At 40.9% G+C, this 20525-nt stretch overlaps 2 protein-coding genes across 2 annotated transcripts in view; one reads left to right on the top strand and one right to left on the bottom strand.

Annotated features, from left to right (window-relative positions):
* Positions 1-5222, bottom strand: RAMAC (RNA guanine-7 methyltransferase activating subunit). The gene is made up of 4 exons (XM_065906046.1): positions 5093-5222; positions 4320-4368; positions 1519-1697; positions 1-831 (listed from the first exon to the last, which is right to left on the bottom strand). Exons 3-4 carry the CDS (start codon positions 1686-1688, stop codon positions 645-647), a joined length of 357 nt encoding a protein of 118 aa, XP_065762118.1. The 5' UTR covers positions 1689-1697; positions 4320-4368; positions 5093-5222; the 3' UTR covers positions 1-644.
* A 152-nt stretch (positions 5223-5374) lies between these two features.
* Positions 5375-20525, top strand: part of HOMER2 (homer scaffold protein 2) — a 126097-nt gene continuing 110946 nt past the window's right edge. Inside the window, exon 1 of the mRNA XM_065906038.1 lies at positions 5375-5598. The gene's annotated coding sequence lies outside the window, so the exon portion shown is untranslated. The remainder of the gene's footprint in view (positions 5599-20525) is intronic.

The following is a 20525-nucleotide window of genomic DNA, read 5'->3' as shown; positions in this document are numbered from 1 at the left end:
TTCCTGATTTTACAGCTTTATTTGTGACATCCCTCTAAAAAGAGACTAAAATGATTGTGAAGATGACTCATACCTATAGAGTAATTACAAAGTTCCACATTCACGTAACGACAAAAGCCAAATGAAATGTACTACAATTGTTTTACCTTTCAGTTACTACTGTGTACAATACATCATAAGTAGGCATAGTGGTGCATTTAGGAGCTGATTTTACTCCCTGTGTAAAATTTTAGGAATGTGCACATACGAGTGTGTGTATGAAGGTATACATCCTTCTATCACAAATTAAAAGCAAGCATTTTCTATATAAAATTTTTATTTCTGTGTAAAACAAAGACAACTCCTGAAGGTCTAAAAAGGAAAATTATATACAACATTCAAAGCACTATTAAGTCATGAAACAAAGACGAATCTGAGGTAGAAGTCAAACAATATAACCCACAATCTTTTTAGGGGAGTATTTATTTCCAGCAATCATCATGCCTCTCCAGTAAGATCTAATTTTTAAAAAGTTCTAAGTTCCAAAAAATTAATAATCCATTTTCTATAATCAGATGTAAAACTATGACCAACAAAAGATACAACGTAAACTTTTGTCATGTTAACAAAGTAAATAATTTTACTAAAAGTTGCTGACACTTCTATCAGTAGTAGCCATAGGGAGGCCGTTGGTTGTAACCATAGTGTCCATATTGATGAGGGTAGTAAGGTTCTTGTCTGTGCTGTGGGTAATTGTTACCCCAGGATCGTCCATGCCATTGATTCGATCGATTGTCACTTGGCCACCCCCGTCTGCTATCCCTACCTCTAAACTGTCTGTTATCTTGCAACCTACAACAACAAAACAGAAAGATTTTTTACACTTCCCTTAAAAAAAAAACCACGAGAAATCTATCCTGGTGCATTTCATTTCTCAAATCTAATACTCAGTAACAAAAGAGTAAAAACCAGTTTTCTTTACAGAGTGTTACTGCACCAGGTATTCAAAACTTTCCTAAAATCCAGATCTGGTATTATACTGGATATACTTTGCAGAGAAGAGGTAAAAAATAGCACCAAACTCAAAACAATAGAATGGTTGTGAAGCAAACTAAACCCATTCAATTGTTCAAAAGCATTATGGTAATATTCCTCTTATCTATTTTGAGGTATTAAATGGAAGTTATGTCTAAACTTCTTTCTAAATGGAAACCAAAACAATACCTTCTTTATGGAATTTAAATGTTTTATAGAAGACCCTAGGTTTTTAAAGCATATTTGCAAAGAAAAATTAGTCCAGAGAAAGAATATTTTTTTAAAAAAACCATTAAAATACACATATACACACAACTGCACAGCAAGGGGGAAAAAAATATGGTGCTGACAAAATATTAAAACAAATATTTATCAGGCACTTAAGCAGTTACTAGGCACTCAGTAACACTGATGCCTACCCTCACGGGCCTTGTGGGCTAGATAATTCGAGCTGTCCTCTCCCAGATCAGTCATCTGCATTTACTCTTCTGAAGTAATACATACCGATTGCCTCTATTTCTCAGGCTGCCACCAGCTCTGCTATTCCATTCCTCAACGATTGGAGGAGACTCAGGAGGGCGTTTTAGGTATTCTTGGTATTCTTTGTCATCTTCTGTGAATCTACTGGCAAACATCTCTTCAAAATTTGGAACAGCTTCAGAAGTGTCAGTCATTCTGAGATTCTGTACAGGTTTTTAATATGTTTCTATTAGAATTTTTTTTTAAGTAACACCATCTTTACCAGATGGTGAGAAACTAGGAAGTAAACACTTTTAGGCAGAGTATGCATAAAGTCCTTGTGTACCTTTAAAACTAAGACAGGCTAGATTCAACTCAGTATTTCTTCATTACTGTAACAGAGGCACTGTGCTAACTAGGAGCCTGGGATACAAAGATGAACAATGTATCATGAACCTTGCCCACAAAGAGCTCTCAGTCTAGTAGAATAGACAGATGTGGTATAAATATAAAGGGAGGAGCAGCAAATGTCAAGAAATGAAGCTGTGAAAGTTGGCAAGAGTCAAATAGTCAAATACCTTGTATTTAATGTAAACAACTCTGCTTTTTCTGAGGCAATGGGGTGGTTTAAGCAGGGGAGTCTCAAGAGCAAATTTACCATTTAGAAGGATCACTTTTCTATTAATAATATGGTAGAGAACAGATTAGTGAGTTTAAGGGCAGATTACTGCAGTGACATAGGTGACATGCTGAGGATTTAATCTGAGGCGGGACTGTGAAAATAGTTTTAAAAGAACTCTAAGAGGAATCAGTCACTGAATAGACTTGTGAAGAGAGGAGGGGATAAAGGATAACGCCTAGGTTTCTGGCCAAATAATTGGTCAGGTAATGGTATCACAGGAACTAGAGAATGAAGGTGGGTGAAGATCCACACTGAGATAAGTTAGTTATGGTATGTATATCCACATGAAGAGTCAGTTCACAGTTTAACTATCTGGGACGGAGAACTGGGTGGACAATGAATGCGATGGGAGACATCAATTTTGCTGGTGGATAATGCTGTGAGAAAGAATGAGACTCCTCAGGAAGGCTATGGAAAAAGACTATCAAAAAACAGAATCCTAGAGAACATCAGCATATAAAGAAGATAAGGAAGGGATAAGAGGAGAACCAAAAGAGATTATCATAGAAGGCAAGAGATTAAATTAAATAGTGAAAGGTCATCAGTGTTTAATAGTAACTGGAAAGAACCAAGAAGAGAAAATTAATTCGATTTAGCCATTAGGAGCTGATTAAGAGTAGCAGGGATTAAAGCAAGACTACAATTAATTAAGAAGTAATTTGAAGGTAAGGAAATAGAAATCTACACCGATTAGTCTATACTAAGTTTTCAAGAGGCCTGGCTGGAGACAGGAGAAAACACAAAGGGCAGCAGCTAAGGGGTTACTGGAAGATTATCTCTTTTTTTCCCCTGACTAAAACACCTGAGGGTTGGTGATAGAAAAATGAAAGAGCCAACAAAGAAAGAAAAAGACTGAAAATACAGTAAAGACATGCAAATGGAAAGACAAATTTAAAAAGCTTTTAAACACACAGCTATTAAAGTCGAGGGTAATTACTATAGAATGGTATCTAATATATTCTTTCTTTTTTTCTCTAATACATTCTTATACTAGGTGTTCTGACACATGAAAAGAAGTACTATAAATATTATCTAATGGCTACGAAAACGAACATTTTTTTTCAGCTGAGTTTTCCAGGGCAATTATGGATTCACATTTGAAGCAGTATTTACCGAAATTTTCAGAGAGCCCCCTTCCTTTGAGAAAAGATTTGACTTAGGCTGCAGAACGCCTAATCCTTGAGGAACCAGAGAAGAAAGAGTTCACTTGTTTTTATCTTCACCCAAGACCTGGAAGCCAGCCCTGGAAGTATTTTGGAGGTAGCCCCCCATGCCCTGGGGCTTCCCTGATAGCTCATTTGGTAAAGAGTCCACCTGCAATGCAGGATACCCCAGTTTGATTCCTGGGTCAGGAAGATCCCTTGAGAAGGGAAAGGCTACCCACTCCAATATTCTAGCCTGGAGAATTCCATGGACTGTATTGTCCATGGGGTTGCAAAGAGTCGGACAGGACTGAGTGACTTTCCCTTTCACTTCACCCAATGCCCAGTCCTTCCTTGATGCAGTCCCATCCCCTACCTTTCCTAACCTAAGCCCTATTCTGTTCTTTGCCTCAAGACTTGTTTTATTATGTGGGGCATATGTGACATCATGTTAAAACTTTAAAAGCAAATCTCTCTTATCTGACATCCTAGAATTATTTTTCTTCCTGTATCAGTTTATAATAAAAAGCTTTTGTCAAAGAGATGTAATATTAGAAGATAGCTTTTTCATTAGTTTGTCTTTCCTCCAAATCCCTCAAAACTCATGCGAATATTTATAATACTACTGTTGTCCCAACAAAATTAAACAAAATTATTTGGATTAAAGAAACAGTATCTAGATGTTTTAACTTCTAGACATTAGAGTATGTCTTATTAAATACCAATGTGTCTGAGATTGGCAAACAGCTGTCAAAATTCTCAAATCCAAGGTATAGTTTATAATAGATTCAGCAAATTAAAACAGTGCCTCAATTTCTATAGTAATCACAGGAATCACCAGAAAGATGACCCAAAACTAACCAGAGGGGTGATAAAAATCATAAGGCAAGGCAAATGTGCTACTGTATTTTTATGTTCTCCCAGGATCCCCCTCCCATAAATAAGCAAATGTTTATCACCTTTATCATTATTGGTGAGGATGAAACTTAAATAGGATTTTCATTGATCCATGCTTTACTCACCTCAGGGGTTTGAAGCGGCTGTTCTGTTTAATGTTTAGATTGTGTAGATCTGTGGGAAGAAAAACAAAAAACTTGAATCCCTTGAAAGAAATCCTCAAAAGGTGTGTGCCGCGGGGACGGGAACCGTAAGGGTCTTGTTAATTAAGTGGTGGGATTAAAAGACTTCCGACGCTAATCTGAAAGAGGAAATTGGAGCTGAAAGTACTACCGAAGAGCTAGAAGATGCTACAAGACGTGTCCTCTGGGCCTTCAAAATCAATTCGAGCGTGAATAAAACTTGACAAAGTGTGTTCTTTTCTGTTAAAAAACCACCACCACAACAACAAACAAAGTACAGATGTGTACTCGAGACGGCTAGTTTCTAGGCCCTAAATAAAACCACAGGGAACTTTCCCTGTGAGTCACTAACCTCGGAAAGGACTCCCCAGAATGGGTTGTCATGCCCTGAGAGATGAACCCAGAGAATTAACCGACGAAGACACCGACTGAGAACCGCTGCGTTTCTCAGTTCTCTCTCGCAGCTTTGTCTGTTGGGCTTCTTCTAAAGCACCTCGGCGCCAGGTGCGAAGGAAATTAGAGGCCGTGAGGGGGAAGCGGCTTCTGGTTTCGCCAAAAAGTCTGGTCCCAAAACTGCAGAGCCCAAGGACACCTCGCCGGCCACTCAGTTCGGCCTGCCGGCCCGACTCCCTGTCCCCTGCAGCCCGAACGAACGACTCCTCCGCCCAGGACTGTGTCTATCCAGCTCAGGGCTCCGGATGCGCAGGGAAACCTACCTCCGGTCCAGGGCGCTGGCACAGGACCCCTGTATACACGCCTCCACCTCTCCCAGGTAACAGAGCCACTTCGGCCAGAATTCGACCGCCTCTCGACTTCCGCTTCCGGCGCGCTGAGGCCAAGGCAGGCCTGTGAAATCTCGCGGGATCTCCGACTCTGTATTTTCCGCAGTTTTTTCAAAGATGCTGCTGGCTCGCCCGGGGCTCTGCGAGAGTAGTTAGGTCGGACTAGAAGTGTTGATGCTTTCCGTGCGCTTCCAGCCGGCCTGGTGACTGGCAGGAAGAGACGCATCGCTGTATTTTGAGCCCCCTTAATTTGGAACCGGCGACGGCTAGGGATGAAAGTTCTGGAACTTCTTAGCTGAGAAGGGCGGGAAAAGCTGCTTTTGGCCGCCGGCGCCGAGTCTGCGTGAGGAACTTGAGGCGATTGCCTGCCGCAGAGTAGGCCCGAGGGGATCCCTTCAGCGATGCTACAGCTTTCACTCCTGTTCCGGCGAACCTCAGTAGTAAGATTTCTCTGGTCCGTTTTGTACCTGTTTTTGCCGAAACACGGCCCCGCTCTGCTCCAGCTTAAGTCGTCAGTACCCAGCTCCCTTCAGGAGTCTTGTCCGTTTCTTCTGGAATGTTCGTAGGTGTATAAAGGCTGACTGTTTCGCAGTGTGTTTTGGCCTCCTTCATCCCGAATTGCTTTCCAGAGTGGCTCCCGCATTTCCTTAATACTCTTATGAGTTTTCAGCTTGGAAACATCAATGTTTCTATTTGATGCCATTTCTGTTTTCCCCGTTGATACTGACCAGCGTTCTTGGCCTTTCTCAATCAATAGAAATTGACTAGAGACAAGAAATTCAGGGGAGTCTCTGTAGAGGCTCATCTATCTTGGGATGTTGAAATTCTGTCCTTTAATTAAAGCTGAATGAAATAGTAGCTCCATCTAGAAATAAGTTTTCCTACTGAGTGTTCATTATGCTCTGGGAACCATTCTTAATCTGTTCATTAAGTACTAGTTTCTCGGTTGAAACTAAAATTATTTTTGTACAAGTCTTGTTTCCCTTCGAGACCATAATCATTCATTTCTGCTTCCTGAGTGTGTAATGTAGTGTACTGTATAAAATAAGCACTCAGTGTTTGTGGAATGAATGATGAACTGTGAATGTTCCAATCCACGTTTTACAGACACTATCCTGGCTCAAGTATGAAAGAGAGTATGGATGGGGAGATAGGATAGTCTTGGTGTTCGGTAATAAAGGTGAGAGCAGAAAGACCAAGATTACAATAACTGAGTGGTATAGTAGCCAAGTGGATGATGGGAGAAAAGGATCAGGAAGAATCAGAAAAGACTCCCAATTTTTAAGTCTTGGGAAATTGTAACTGAGAAGGGATGTGCATAGCATGTGTTGAGCTAAAAAATGAGCTCAGAGCTCAAAAAAGATTTGTAGAATTTGAGATAGTAGTGAAATATTCAGAAGAAAAATCTTAAGAGGGTTTTAGAAATACATGACTAAAGCTGTTGAAAGAGAGGCTGTACCTAAATAGGTAAATGTGTGAGTCATCCGTGAAGAAACAACAGTTGAAAACATCAGTGTTTATGATCTTTCCGAAGGAGAAAGGATTTATAGAGAAAAGCAGAAGGCCAAAATCCACAGCTCAGGAAATAACCCATATTTAGGAAGAGGGAATAGGAAATAATAAACTTGAAGGGGAAATTGGAATAAAGATGAGTAGCAGTGTAACAGTTGAAAAACTCAGGCAAATGCTTGCCTGGTTGGTATCAGCAGTCAGAGACGATATTTGGGAAATCAGTTTTTGAGTCCAGCTTTCTGATTTCCTTGTGACTTTATTATAGTGTTATTTCTAGGTAATGAGAACTTACATAGAAAAGAGTATATTTCATTTCTTTAAATTCCAAAACTGCACTTAGGAGCTCCTAGACTTCAGATAGTTTCTGTGAAAAGTGGAATACCAGCCAATTTTCAAATGAAACTGTTTATGCACATAATATTTTCTCATATTCTGATATCTTGTCAGTTACTATATTTCACTTTCTGGCATCACTGAGAAATAATCTGTTCCATGAAAGGGAATTTTCCAGATAACTGACAGCCTTTAAGCAACAAAACTTGTTCACTGGAACCACTTTTCTAGAAATGTAATAAAATATAGTACTTAATTCTGTACCGTACCAGAGTAAGTGGGCCATATTTTAATCTTTGCTTGGCAATTAAGGATAATTGTTACAGCTTCAGCTGCTTGCCCAGTGGCTCAGTGGTAAAGAATCCACCTGCCAATGCAAGAGGTAAGAGTTCAATCCCTCAGTCATGGAAGGTCCTATGTAGAAGGAAATAGCAACCCACTTCAGTATCCTTGCCTAGAAAATCCCAGTGGTCAGAGGAGCCTGACTGCAGTCCATGGGGTCACAGAGTCAGGCATGACTTAACAACTAAATGACAACAGTAATAATTATATTCTGCTGGGTAGTAATGTGTTTGGAGCCTGTTAATGCATATGGAAAAAATTACCTTTTATTGGTTGACTTTGCTGTTTCTGTTATTACTGTTGTAGCTCAGTGTTTTATCTTCTCATAGTTTTATAGATTGACCTAATTTGAAGCCTCACTTTGACCCAGAGATCTAGAGGCAAACACTCTAGCAGAAGTCCCAGGGGGAATCGTAGCAACGAAGAGTTTTCTGAGTGAATTTAAGACAATAATCATTTTTAAGATGATTAAACTGGGGCTGAAGAGGCTGTATAATTTATTCAAAGGAACAGCCAGTAAGTGGCAGAACAGGATTTGGATCAAGTCTGTGATACCTAAGGCTGCCTTGCTTTTTCCTCAGTGAAACACTGTTTTCTCCTTTTCATTCTCTACTGTACAAGTCTTGAGCCACATTAAACAACTTTGCTGCTGCAACACAACCCGGACTCTTCCTCTCCACAGTTGATGTGGAGCTCCAGAAAGCAGGAACTCCTGCAACCTCCCCACCAAAAAGTGAACTCCACATGGTACCTGTTTCCTCACATTGCTTACCTTAAAAATATATGTTTCTCTTGAAATTGTATTTCATAAGCAGAACCCAAGTCAAATGACTTGTTCCTGGCTTAAAGGAAGACTGGGCCAGTGAACTTCTAGTATCATCCTTGGAGAGAGAGTGCTCATCAGGTAGTAAATTGTCTGAACAGAAAGATATTCAAAAAATGCTGGGCAGCCCAGAAATGTGACATTTATCCACTTTAGCTTAATCACACTTTGCCTTGTATTATGGTTCATTTTATATATAAAATCACAATATTGAAGTGGTGAAAGGATCATCTGGTTGAATGCTTTTTTTTCCCTCTTATTAAACACCCCCAAGAGATTAAATGACTTCTCCAAGGTTGTAGAATTGATCAATGACAGAACTAGACCTATAACCTACAGGCATTCTTCATTAGTTTGACATCTTTTTGAGTTTTAGATGCCAGGTACTGTTCTAGGCCCTGAAAACATCAAGGAATAAGGATAAAAACCCTGCCCTCATGGAGCTTCTATTTCTAGTGGGGGAAATAGACAAATAAAAAAATGAATATATATGTACTATGGAGAGTCATTGAGCAGAGTAAGAGCACAGAGCATCATAATAGGGTGCTGCTTTGGTTCGCATGGTCAGGGAATGTGTGCATGATAGTTTTCATCTCAGCCCATTTCCTTATATGGTGGAGTCCCTCTTTTCTCTCCTATTATGAATGTAAAAATTAAATCCTTTGTTTATTTTTAACATCCATACCATTCACAAGGGAGTAAAAGAATATCTCTCTCATTTCTGGGACAAGGCAGATTTGCTGAGTTTGTAATTTCATAGACTGTGCCCAGTGGCACAATTTAATTTCTGTTTCTATAGCTTGAGTTGGAATTACAGGCTCTTAAATGTTCTTTCGTCTTTATATTGTGTTATTCAAACCATTTCCCCCTTTCCACCCCACCCACTCTACTGTATCACAAACACACCAGAGCACAAGGGTTGAACTCAATAAATAAGTTCCTAAAAGAGAATTTAAAAATGATAATCTTCCACTCATTTTTTCTGACCTACAAAAAATCTCATCATGTTTCTCTGCTCTGATTTTATCTTTCGCAAAATGGGAATAATAATCCTTGCTGATTGTCTGCTTTATAAGATATTGTAAGAATTAACCATTGCATATATAAAGCACTTTAGGCTCCAATGAAGAAAGATGCTATGTAAATTATAATGATAAAGTTATTATATGTTACATAAGGGTTTAATCTCCAAGAGGGAAACATTTCAAGTTATAGGAGGCCTTGGTTTAGATCCACATTTGTACTCCTGTGACTTTAATTACATGGAATGGTTTTGATCAGAGATTACAGGATTTTAACCCAGTTCCACCTCAGGGTCAGCCTCCCACATCCAGAGTCCTTTGTCTAGGGGCCTTTATTCAGGACACTGCAGAAAGCAAGCCAGTGCTTGTTGGAAGTTTGTTTGCTATCTAAGTATTTCTGTTTACCCTAAAAGTCAGTTGATATTGTTAAAGAAATCACAGAAGGAGAGATAAGCAATCTTGGGGAAGACAGACCTATGAATTGGTCCTAATAGGTGTGACTTAAGTCTTTTCCAATTCTAAAGTGTGTGATTGTGATATGAAGGAGTTTTTTTTCTCCTTTTCCCTAGTGTTATATGAGTTAAGGACACAAGCTATGTTTTCCAAGTAGACATAATTTGGAAAAGTTACTTAGTGTCTGTCTATTTCTATTCCATTTGACAGGCCCCTCCACGGCTAAATGATGGATCTAATCTTCATTATCCTTCCTTTGTATTTTTGTTGCCTGTTTTCTCTGTGGGCTCCACTGGCTATCTCTAGTCATCAGTGCTTGGTCCTGTCCACCGCTTCCTCAGATGTGTGTGTTACCCTTAGAAAGGACCTCGGAAGTGTGTGGAAAGGCCAAGAGGCTTGTCCACAGTTTACTCTCAGCCACTCCTTCCCCTGTAACACCATACTCTCCCTCCAGGTACTTTTCTAGAATGTTTTCCAGTGAAGTGATGCTCACAATTTAAGTGTTCAATGCATTTTCCAAGCACTGGAAAGTGGCATGAGTAAGTCAGGATCTCTCTTTGAGGGTGAACTGCTGCTATCTTACCCATTAAAAAAATTTTTTTTTAAATATTTATTTATTTGGCTGTGCTGGGTCTTCATTGCAGCGCATGGGATCTTTAGTTGTGGCATACAGATTCTTTAATTGCAGCATATGGGATCTAGCTCCCTGACCAGGGATTGAACCCAGGCCCCCTGCATTGGGAGTGTGGAGTCCTAGCCACGGGACCGCCAGGAAAGTCCCTTACTTCAAGAGGGCAAATCTTCTAGGTCCCATTCCTGGCTTTTGGCAGGCCCACTGTCCTTGGTGACAGGTGGCATAATCTTCCATTTTGTGAAGCCAACCTTGCCTGGTCATCTTTCAAAAGAAAGGTACAAAAAAGCCCCATTTTCAAACAGATATCCAGGCAATGCAAATGTCTTCAAAACAAGTGAGTATATTCTAGGGAGTAGAAAGAGGACCAGACAAGGAGTCAAGAAACTTGATTAAATCAAACTGTTACTCTCTGTGAATTATCATGCAGATCACCACTTCTCTGGCCCTTGGCTTTCTCATTTTCTTCTTTTGCAGATAATATTGAAGCTTCAATATCAATTCCCTTGATTTCCCAATCTCACAGGGAAAGACCTCTGCTGCAGGGTGACCTCTTTCTGCCCCCTTTCACCTTTTGTCTTCCAGTCTCTTGCTGCTGTGTCTTTGATCAGTGTCCCCTCAGCTCTGCTGAACATCACTCCTGTAGTTACTCCTTCTCTTCTCTGTTTTCAACTCTTCTTCTGTAATGGCTCCTCCCACCCCCACCACACTGTGTAAACTTGCTCAAGTTTCTCCACGCTCAAAACAAAACTGATACCCTGTCTCAGTCCTGTGTCCTCCTATAAAGATCTCAGATCTCCTTTCCCCCTCATGGGGAGCATCTTACAAAGAGTGCCCACAGCCTCAGCATTTTACCCTCCCCTCTTTTCTGTTCACTGCAGTCAGGTTTCTGCCCACAGACACGCCACTGAAACCACACTGGCAAAGTTCCCCAGACAAAGTTGACCTAGGGCCAAGTTCAGCCACTGTTGGTTTAAAATCTTCAGTTTATTTAATATCTGGGAAGCATTTGACACTTTTATCTCCTCCCTCCCGTAAACCTTCTTCTCACTCTGTTTTCAGATTTCTCATGATTCTTCTGTGCCCTGGATTGCTGTTTCTCCTTGGCTGACCCCTCATTCCCCTGCCCATGGCCCTGACTCTCTTCTCCTGGTGTTGCCCTTGAATACTCAGGCTCTTCTATGACTTCAGCTTCCTGCTCTATGCTGATGACTCAACAATGGATATCCCCAGACATCCATCATATCTGAGCTCTAGACTTGAAAGTATTGCTGCATGCTAGAAACTTCTATCTGATGTCCAGCAGACATCTCTAGCATGTATCTTAATGTGAATTCATCTTTCTTCCTGAAACTGTTCATATGCCTCTATCTCTGTTTTCAGAGAATGATTCTTTCCAGTTACCCACATCAGAAACCTGGAAGTCACCCAGGACTCCTTCCTCTCTCCCATCCTACCCACCTAGTCCCTTCCCATGTCCTGTGGACTTCAGCTCCTGACCATCTCTTCTGTTTATTCACTCTCCTTTTCTTCCATCATTCTCTTTGTTCTGACCCTCATCCCTTCTCATGCAGACCAGGTGATGGCCTCTAACTGGTTCCCATATACAGTCAGTACGTTTATCACAATGCATTGTAATTTGTTTATGTGCACTTAAATGATAAGCTCCTTGAGAGGAAGTCTGTATCTTTCATGCCTTTAGCAATTAACATAGAGTCTGGCAGCCCATATATGAACATTATATGAATAATGTTCAATAAATGTTTATTGATCTTGCCCCTACCTTCTTCTCCATTGTATGTTAGACTAATCTTTTCCTACTTCCTCCCCTCTTAGTACACACTCTGCCTAGGTAAAGACTCAGCTCACCTGAGCATAGCACATGTTCCTCAGACACCCATTTGTCATGGTACCTCCATCACCTCATTGAGTCTGTTTTCATGTCCATCTTCCCTGTGAGTATCAGTGCTGGAGTCTCTGCCTTGCCAACACCTAGCCCCGGGACTGACACACACGAGGCAGTGAAGAAGCCTTGCGACGATATGAATGAAAGAGTTAGCTGAGCTTGCTGAGCTTCAAGTTCTCCTCCAACTCCAAACCTATACAGTTTGATACAAAAACTGACATAATCTCAAAGTTTTCTCCCAGCAGATGGTCAGAACAGTCGAAACACCAATTCAAACAGTTGGCAAATATAAAGGTAAACATTTAAGAAAGTGAGTCAGAATGAAGGTGAATCCTCCAAAAGGAGTGAGAACATTGGCACAACAGTGTCTCCATGTAGTCACAAGCACCCCCTTTGCATCTGATGGTGGGTTCCATATGTTCCTCTCAAGGCGTGGGACACATATGCCTTGAGAGCTTCTCAGGAGGGTGGGTGACAAGCTACTGATGACTAAACCCCCACTGGCTAGAAATGAGCTGAAAGCGTGTTATTTTTCTGGAACAAAAATTAGTTTTTTTTTTCTTCAGCATTTTAATTTGCTCATTTTTGTAAACTAAACACAAACTTTAGTCATTTATTTAATATTTGTTCTGTTCAGTTAAAACTCTAGGAAAAATCCCTAATCTAAAGACTCTTAAGATTTGCAACTTATTTTTCGCTCCACAAGCATTTATTAACACCCAATATATATTTCTAGGCTCAATGTTGGGGGAGTGAAAAGATTTTTTAAAATGTAAAATACAAATCTTAAGATCTAATTGAAGAATCAAGCAGAAGATAGTTAGGATGTAGATAGGCATAATGTAGAAGAGTGCATCGTAACCTGATGGAGTGCAGGAAAAGGTAATTCCAACTGGATATCCAAGTATGAGAGACCTCAGAGTGGAGACACTATCAACTCAAAGGGAAATCAACCAGGAGAAATTTACTGAAAGTGGTGAATCTCCAATAAGCACATAAACACACAGAGTATATAGATTGCTGGCAGTAGCACCTGTGTGTAATTTGGATTTGAGGGGTAGAGAGGATGGAGACTGGCCATCCTTCTGTTGAATGCTCTTCAGAGAGAGACTCTGAGACTACTCCATCTTCCCCTTCAGGCCACCTCAACTACTCCTCTCTCCTAAGTTCCCTCAGGGGACCCCTGACCCACTGTCATATTTGGGGTATGAGTTGTGATCCTGGCTCACTTGGGAAAATGCACGTTTCCCTTCAGAATTTTGCATATTCCACTTAGACATTGTCAAGGACTGACTCCGTTTTCCCCAGGGCAAGCAGGAGTCGGCCCCCACCCACAGGTGGGTGTGCATCTCCACAGAAGTCGTCAGCATCTGCAGATGGGGTGGGTGTTGACTTTAGATGCAGACCAACCTGAATGACTTTAACCAAGAGAGAGGTTCAGTTTCCTGATTTCTAAAATGCAATTATGATAATCATTTCCACCACCTACAATGTAAGAATGAACAAATGTAATTTTTTCATCAGTTTTTCAGACCAAAGGAGAACACTCTGACTTGGCTGGTTTGAATAGTAGGAAGAGGTTCTGATGCAAACATTTCACAATAGTCCTGTGAAAACAGCCCTGTCAAAATGTGGGCACCTCTACTGCTACTATTTATTGAGCGTTTACTACAGGCCAGCCAGCTGGGCAACACTTTTGTGTTACCTTGTTTTATCCTCACAATAACATACCAAGGTAGATATCTCTTTTTAAAAATTTTTATTACATATTTATTTTTTTGCTGTGTAGCTTGTGAAGTCTTAGTTCCCCTACCAGGAATTGAATCTGTGTTCCCTGCAGTGGAAGCACAGTGTCTTAACCAATGGCCCGCCATAGAAGTCCCTATCTTCTTCTTTTTTGTTTATTTTAAAGCAAGGCTTAGAGATGACAGGTAATTTGTCCAAGGTTACACAAGCAAACAAGAAATGAGGTTTGACCTCAACTCTACTATTTCCATAGAAGGGACTCCAGAAGACCTGAAGAACAACATGTTTGAGCTGGTTTGTGGGTTTTTTTTTTTTTTTTTTTTTTTTTTTTTGAGAAGTAGCTGTGTGACAGGCTCTGTGAGGAGAGAGTAGAATGCAGATGTTCTGTGGCATCAAAAGTTGCTAAAAGTCGTGAATCGTTGCTAACAGTCATGAATCGTACTCTTACAGAAAGTGATTCTTGTGGTATGTCAAGTTACGTGGAGGGGTGAGGGGAGAGGAAGAGAAATGAGAACAGCAGCTTTGAACCAGTTTGAATCTATGGCTAGCACTTCAGTGAAGACCTGGAGTACCTGGCCATGGAGCACAGAAGAGAAGATTTTGGCCTAGAAAATGTTAAGAGTAGGAGTGAATAATTAAAATCTCTGTGTCCAAATACCTAACTCTGGGTAATCTGCCTGCTTGACATACCCCTGGGAAAGGTGACAATCCTGACATGAATAATGGCTGTGGCAGAAACAGCTGGTTCTCTGTTGCCCTTGTATCAGTCCTCCTCTTCTTCCACAGAAAGAGGGGGTTTTCAGGCACTGGTTCATACCTGCACTGACAGAGTCAGAGTTTAACAGCAAGAGCCATCAGTTTTTGATTCCAGGAAAGCTTTACAGTCTGTTTGAATTTTAAAATAAATTCCAAACAGCAAGTTGTTGCATTTAAACTGTCAGGTGTAGGCTGGCTAGCCCCCCCAGGCTCAGGATTCTTGGTGCCAGGATTACTGACATTTATTTTAAAATGGTGTCAAAGTGGAAAAAAAAAAAAAATGATACCTTTAGTGGTTTTGCCTTCCCAACAGCCTTTACCCATCCTCTCCCCCTCTCTTTCTCTCTGTATGTGTATGTGTGTCTGTTTGTCTCTCTGTCTCCCACTTTCTCTCCTCCACCCCCCCTCCCTTGTCCCTCCTGCCTCTGACCACCACTTCTTCCCTCACCTAGTTCAGAATTCTTAAGAGAGGAAGGACAGGAGTCCCCAGAACCGTGCCCTGCTGCCCTTTAGGAAGCTGTCACAGCAGGAGGAAGCACTTGAGCTCCCTCTCCCCTCCCAGAATGATTTTAATTACCTGCACCTGCAGTGTGATCCTGAGCCCAGGCCTCAGCCGAAAAATCCAGAAATTAGAGTTGCTTGTTACCAAGGCTTGGGTCTGTTAACCAGGCTTATTTAAGTGAACCACCATACTGGTTTCTTGTTAGATCAGATACCAGCTTGTTAATTCACAATGAGAGGTACACCTTCCTTTCCATCAGTGACTCAGGGTGCCTCTTCCCCAGTGTCTCAGTATCTGGGCACCACTTGGGGCCATGAACTCTGGCCTTGCACCTCTGCATCCTGGAACACAGTTGGTGCTCCATAAATATTTGCCAGACTGAATTGAATTTTGCCAGGGATAAGATGTATGTATCTTCAGCCATTTTTAGTCAAACAGAACCTAGAGATATTTTTACCCCACATATTAGTTTAGTCAAATGCTGTTTCTGAGCCACAAAGATCCTTGCAAACACTGCAAGGCAAGATTTATGAAGTAGCCATTTAAAAAAAAATTTTTTTTTCCCACACAGCTGACTTCATCATAAAGAACATTCATCTCAGGGGATTTACCTAGCAAGATATCATTCTACTTCATTTTGCGTTTCCTCTTTTCCTTTACATCCAAAATGAATGCAATAAAGGATCCCACTGTGCCCCAGGTAATAATAGCACAAGCAACTATAGACTGTCCACCGTGTCCCTGAAATAGATTCTCGGGTAGAAGGAACAACAGTGCTGTCATTTAGTGAGTGCTACGGGAAGCAAGGGTCGGAGCTGAAGACACAAAAAGACTTATGAGTCAGTGGAGTCCAATTTAGTCTTGATGGAAGCACAAGGCACATTATTAGATCCATTTCAGGGAAAATTATATTGTTGGAAAGAAGAGTCCTGTCCATTTGTCAAGCCCTGTCACTAAGGTCCCTTGGGGATAGGAACCTCTTCTTAGAGCCCCAAACAGGCTTTCCCTTTTCTTGGTTCTACAGACCCCATGAACTGTAGCCCACCAGGCTCCTCTGTCCGTGGAATTCTCTAGGCAAGAATACTGGAGTGAGTTGCCATTTCCTTTTCCAGAGGATTTTCCCGACTGAGGGATTGAACCCGGGTCTCCTGCATTACAGGCAGATTATATACCATCTGAGCCAGCAGGGAAGCCCCTGATTTATTAATAAATAGTCCTAAAGTTTTCCATACCCATGTGACAGCTCTGTCCTCCCCTTTCCTCCAGCAGGTAGAGTTTCTGATCTGAAGTTTAGGAGGTTTTGCTCAAAACTCTTGGCTGCCATGACATACTCTCTCTGAGGTTAGTGTGTCCAGAACTCAGCCCTTGACCTCTTCTCATTCTCCATGCATGCTCTTCGTGTGAATTGTATTTATTCCTGTGGCTACCACTGCCACTTGTATTGCTAGTACCCTTGACCCTTAGTTATGGTGTATGGTTCTGACTGTGTTTAGACATCAGTATATTCTGTACCCAAATCCTCTTCCATCCCTCATTGGATATCTCATATCCCTTTTCATCAGGCTGCCTGTTCAGTTCAGTTCAACATGTACTGCATATGTTTGGCAGAGGTCTTCTGTAGTTGTTGAGGATACTGAGGTTCCATTCTATTTAAGTGAATATTCCTCTAATTAATTTGCAGGGTTCTTTATTTTAACTATCCAGTCATTGTAGTAATCCCTGAAGTCTTAACTATCACCTACTCTTCTCTTTCTCTCCCTGCATCCTCCCTAAGGTTATTCGTTAGTACAGTTTCAGTTTCATAGAGATAATTTTCAAATATCCATATCTGATTCTAGCTATCTTACCTGTCTCATTTAATGTATGCACTTAGATGTCCCTTTGTGTCCTTAAAATAAACATCTGCCGTGGCTTTGGTTTCTGAATCTCTAAAATGCAGAAGTGAATGGGGAGATAATTTAGTAAGTTGCAATGTGTCAATGCAGTACAGCTTTTTGCCTCTATTTAAAATGCTTACAAACAACTGTGGATAATTACTGCTTCTCTATTCACTTTCTTAACTCCCTCAAGGAGAATCCCTTTGTTTTCTAATCAGGAAAGAAGTAAGGGAGTGAGATGATTAGTTATGTCTCGCAGGGGAAGGTGGAAGAGAGACCGCAGTTTGCTGTCATCTTGCAGCCACACCTAGTGAATACCCAAAGATTTTGCAGAACCCTTCAGTTTCTTTCTCTCCTCTCCCTTCCAAGTGCATGGCTGTGACAATAGCTGCCTTGAGGTTGAACCTTTAATTTGCCTTTCTCCCCTTCTCCAAACAGTACTTTTAAGACTGTGAGCTGCCTGAGAAAAGAATCATTCACATTTGTAACCCCAAGTAGTAGAAGAGCATACAGTTGTAGAAAGAAGGAGAAATGTCTTTCTGTTCTGTTACAGGATGAAAAAAAGGCTGACTGCAAATCAGCAAGTGTAGAGTACTCCATTTAGGTAAAGACAGGGGAAAAGGAACTTTCACTCTTTGAAAGGGTGTATGAGAACAGGAATGCCTCCGAAAAGGGGACTGTGTACTGGAGGAAGAATGGTGGCAGAAAAACTTTTCATTACAAACCCTTTTGTACCTTTTGAGATCTAACCCTGTTGAATTTTTTCATGATAAAAAAATAAGTAAAATTTAATTTTTTAAAAATATGTTGAATGTATTTGAAGTATCCAGAATAGGCAGATATGCAGAGAGAAAGCAGATTAATGGCAGCCAGGGGCTAGGAGGAAGAGGGAATGGGGAGGGATGGCTTAGTTGGGTCTGGGCTTTCCTTTCAGAATAATAAAATTACTCTGCAACTGAATCGTGGTCATAGTTACACAACATTATGAATGTACAAAATGCATTGTACACTTTAAAGTGGTTAAAGTGGTGAATTTTGTTACAGAAATTTTACCATAATTTTATATATGTGCTAAGTTGCTTAAGTCGCTTCAGCCCATATATATGTGTGTGTATATATTAATGAGTGAATGAATGAATAAAGTGCCTATTTATAGATTTATATTAGATATCAATGAGATATCTGTGTGATCAGATATCTCTGCTTTGTGAAGTTTTCAGTGGAAAATTCCAAATGTAGAACATTCCAAAAAGTAGAACAGAGACATGGACCCCACTTACCTACCACTCAGCTTCAACAGTTAGCAATTCCTCGCAAATCTGACTCCATTTATATCTGAACACTTGTCCTCTATACCTACTGGATTATTTTGAAACAAATTGTACATATTTCAGTATGTATCTCATAAAAGCTATTGACTCTTTATTTAAAAAAAAAAAAGCTTACAGTGCATTATCAACCTAAAAAAATTAAGTTATTCCCTAATGTCATCGAAGAGCTGTGTTCATGTTTCCTAGATTGCCTCACAAACGACCCCCTTAGGGCTGACTTGTTGCTCTGTGGTTTTAAAATAACCAATCTCCTTTTCCCTGAACTGACTGGGTCAGTTCATTCTTAGCCATAATGAGATCTGGAGGAATTTGAAGTTTCTTATCTGAACATCTTGAAGTTGGACAAGATGCTATTAAAGTTATGTTTCTACTCAAACATTTTCTAAAGAGTTTCTGATGAGCTCTTTTGCCTGCTGGGGCCCACAGTACTGTATGGCAGTACATGTCAGTCATGAAATGCCAATGTAATGATTGAAATCCTAATTTGAGAGGCCCCAGTTGGGCACTGGAACTCACCAGCAAGAACGTCTCTATTCCCCCTCTTGATTAGTAACTTAACCATTCCTGAAAGTGCAAGTGAAAGTTGCTCAGTTGTTTCCAACACTGTGACCACATGGACTGTACAGACCATGGAATTCTCCAGGCCAGAATACTGGAGTGGGTAGCCGTTTCCTTCTCCAGGGAATCTTCCCAAACCAGGAATCGAACCCAGGTCTCCTGCATTGCAGGTGGATTCTTTACCAGCTAAGCCACAGTTCAATTCAGTGACTCAGTCGTGTCCAACTCTGCAACCCCATGGGCTGCAGCACGCTAGGCTTCCCTGTCCATCACTAACTGCAGGAGCTTGCTCAAACACATGTCCATCAAGTTGGTGATGCCAACCAACCAACTTATCCTCTGTCCTTCTCCTCATCCCTTCTCCTCATGCCTTCAGTCTTTCCCAGCATCAGGGTCTTTTCTAATGAGTTGGGTCTTTGCATCAGGTGGCCAAAGTATTGGAGCTTCAGCTTCAGCAATAGTCCTTCCAATGAATATTCAGGACTGATTTCCTTTAGGATGAACTGGTTTGATCTCCTTGCAGTCCAAGGGACTCTTAAGAGTCTTCTTCAACACCACACTTCAAAACTATCAATTCTTCAGCACTCAACTTTCTTTATGGTCCAGCTCTCACATCCATACATGACTGTTGGAAAAACCATAGCTTTGACTAGATGGACCTTTGTTGGTAAAGTAATAACGTCTTTGCTTTCTAATATGCTGTCTAGGTTGGTCATCGCTTTTCTTCTAAGGAACAAGCGTCTTAATTTTATGGCTACAGTCACTCTCTGCAGTGATTTTAGAGCCCAAGAACATAAAGTCTGTCACTGTTTCCATTGTCTCCCTATCTAGTTTGCCCTGAAGTCTGGGACCGGATGCCATGATCTTCATTTTTTGAATGTTGAGTTTTAAGCCCACTTTTTCACTCTCCTCTTTCACTTTCATCAGGAGGGTTCTCAGTTCCTCTTCACTTTCTGCCATAAGGGTGGTGTCATCTGCATATCTGAGGTTATTGATATTTCTCCCAGCAGTCTTGATTCCACTTGTGCTTCATCCAGCCCAGCATTTCACATGATGTACTCTGCTGCTGCTGCTGCTATGTCACTTCAGTCATGTCTGACTCTATGCGACCCCATAGACGGCAGCCCACCAGGCTCCCCCATCCATGGGATTTTCCAGGCAAGAGTACTGGAGTGGGTTGCCATTGCCTTCTCCCGATGTACTCTGCATATGAGTTAAATAAGCAGGGTGACAATATACAGCCTTGACATACTCCTTTCCCAATTTGGAACCAGTCCATTGTTCCGTGTCCAATTTTAACTGTTGCTTATTGACCTGTATACAGATTTCTCAAGAGGCAGGTAAGGTGGTCTGGTATTCTCATCTCTTTAAGAATTTTCCAAAACCCACTGAAAAATTAAAAAAAAAAAAAAAGAATTTTCCACAGTTTGTTGTGATGCATACAGTCAAAGGCTTTAGCATAGTCAATAAAGCAAAAGTAGATGTTTTTCTAGAACTCTCTTGCTTTCTATGATCCAGCGGATGTTGGCAATTTGATCTCTGGTTCCTCTGCCTTTTCTAAATCCAGCTTGAACA

This window comes from Muntiacus reevesi, chromosome 15 (genome assembly GCF_963930625.1).
Source record: "Muntiacus reevesi chromosome 15, mMunRee1.1, whole genome shotgun sequence".
NCBI classification, from domain to species: Eukaryota; Metazoa; Chordata; class Mammalia; order Artiodactyla; family Cervidae; genus Muntiacus; species Muntiacus reevesi.
The sequence above is the reverse complement of the archived record's forward strand: the minus strand, read 5'-3'. Positions and strand labels throughout refer to the sequence as shown.

Excerpts from the sequence above, each read along its gene's own strand:
- RAMAC (XM_065906046.1), bottom strand. The coding sequence starts at position 1,688 with ATGACTGACACTTCTGAAGCTGTTCCAAATTTTGAAGAGATGTTTGCC. Across the intron at positions 832-1,518 it reads CTGAGAAATAGAGGCAATCG|GTTGCAAGATAACAGACAGT; the intron begins GTATGTATTACT and ends TTGTTGTTGTAG.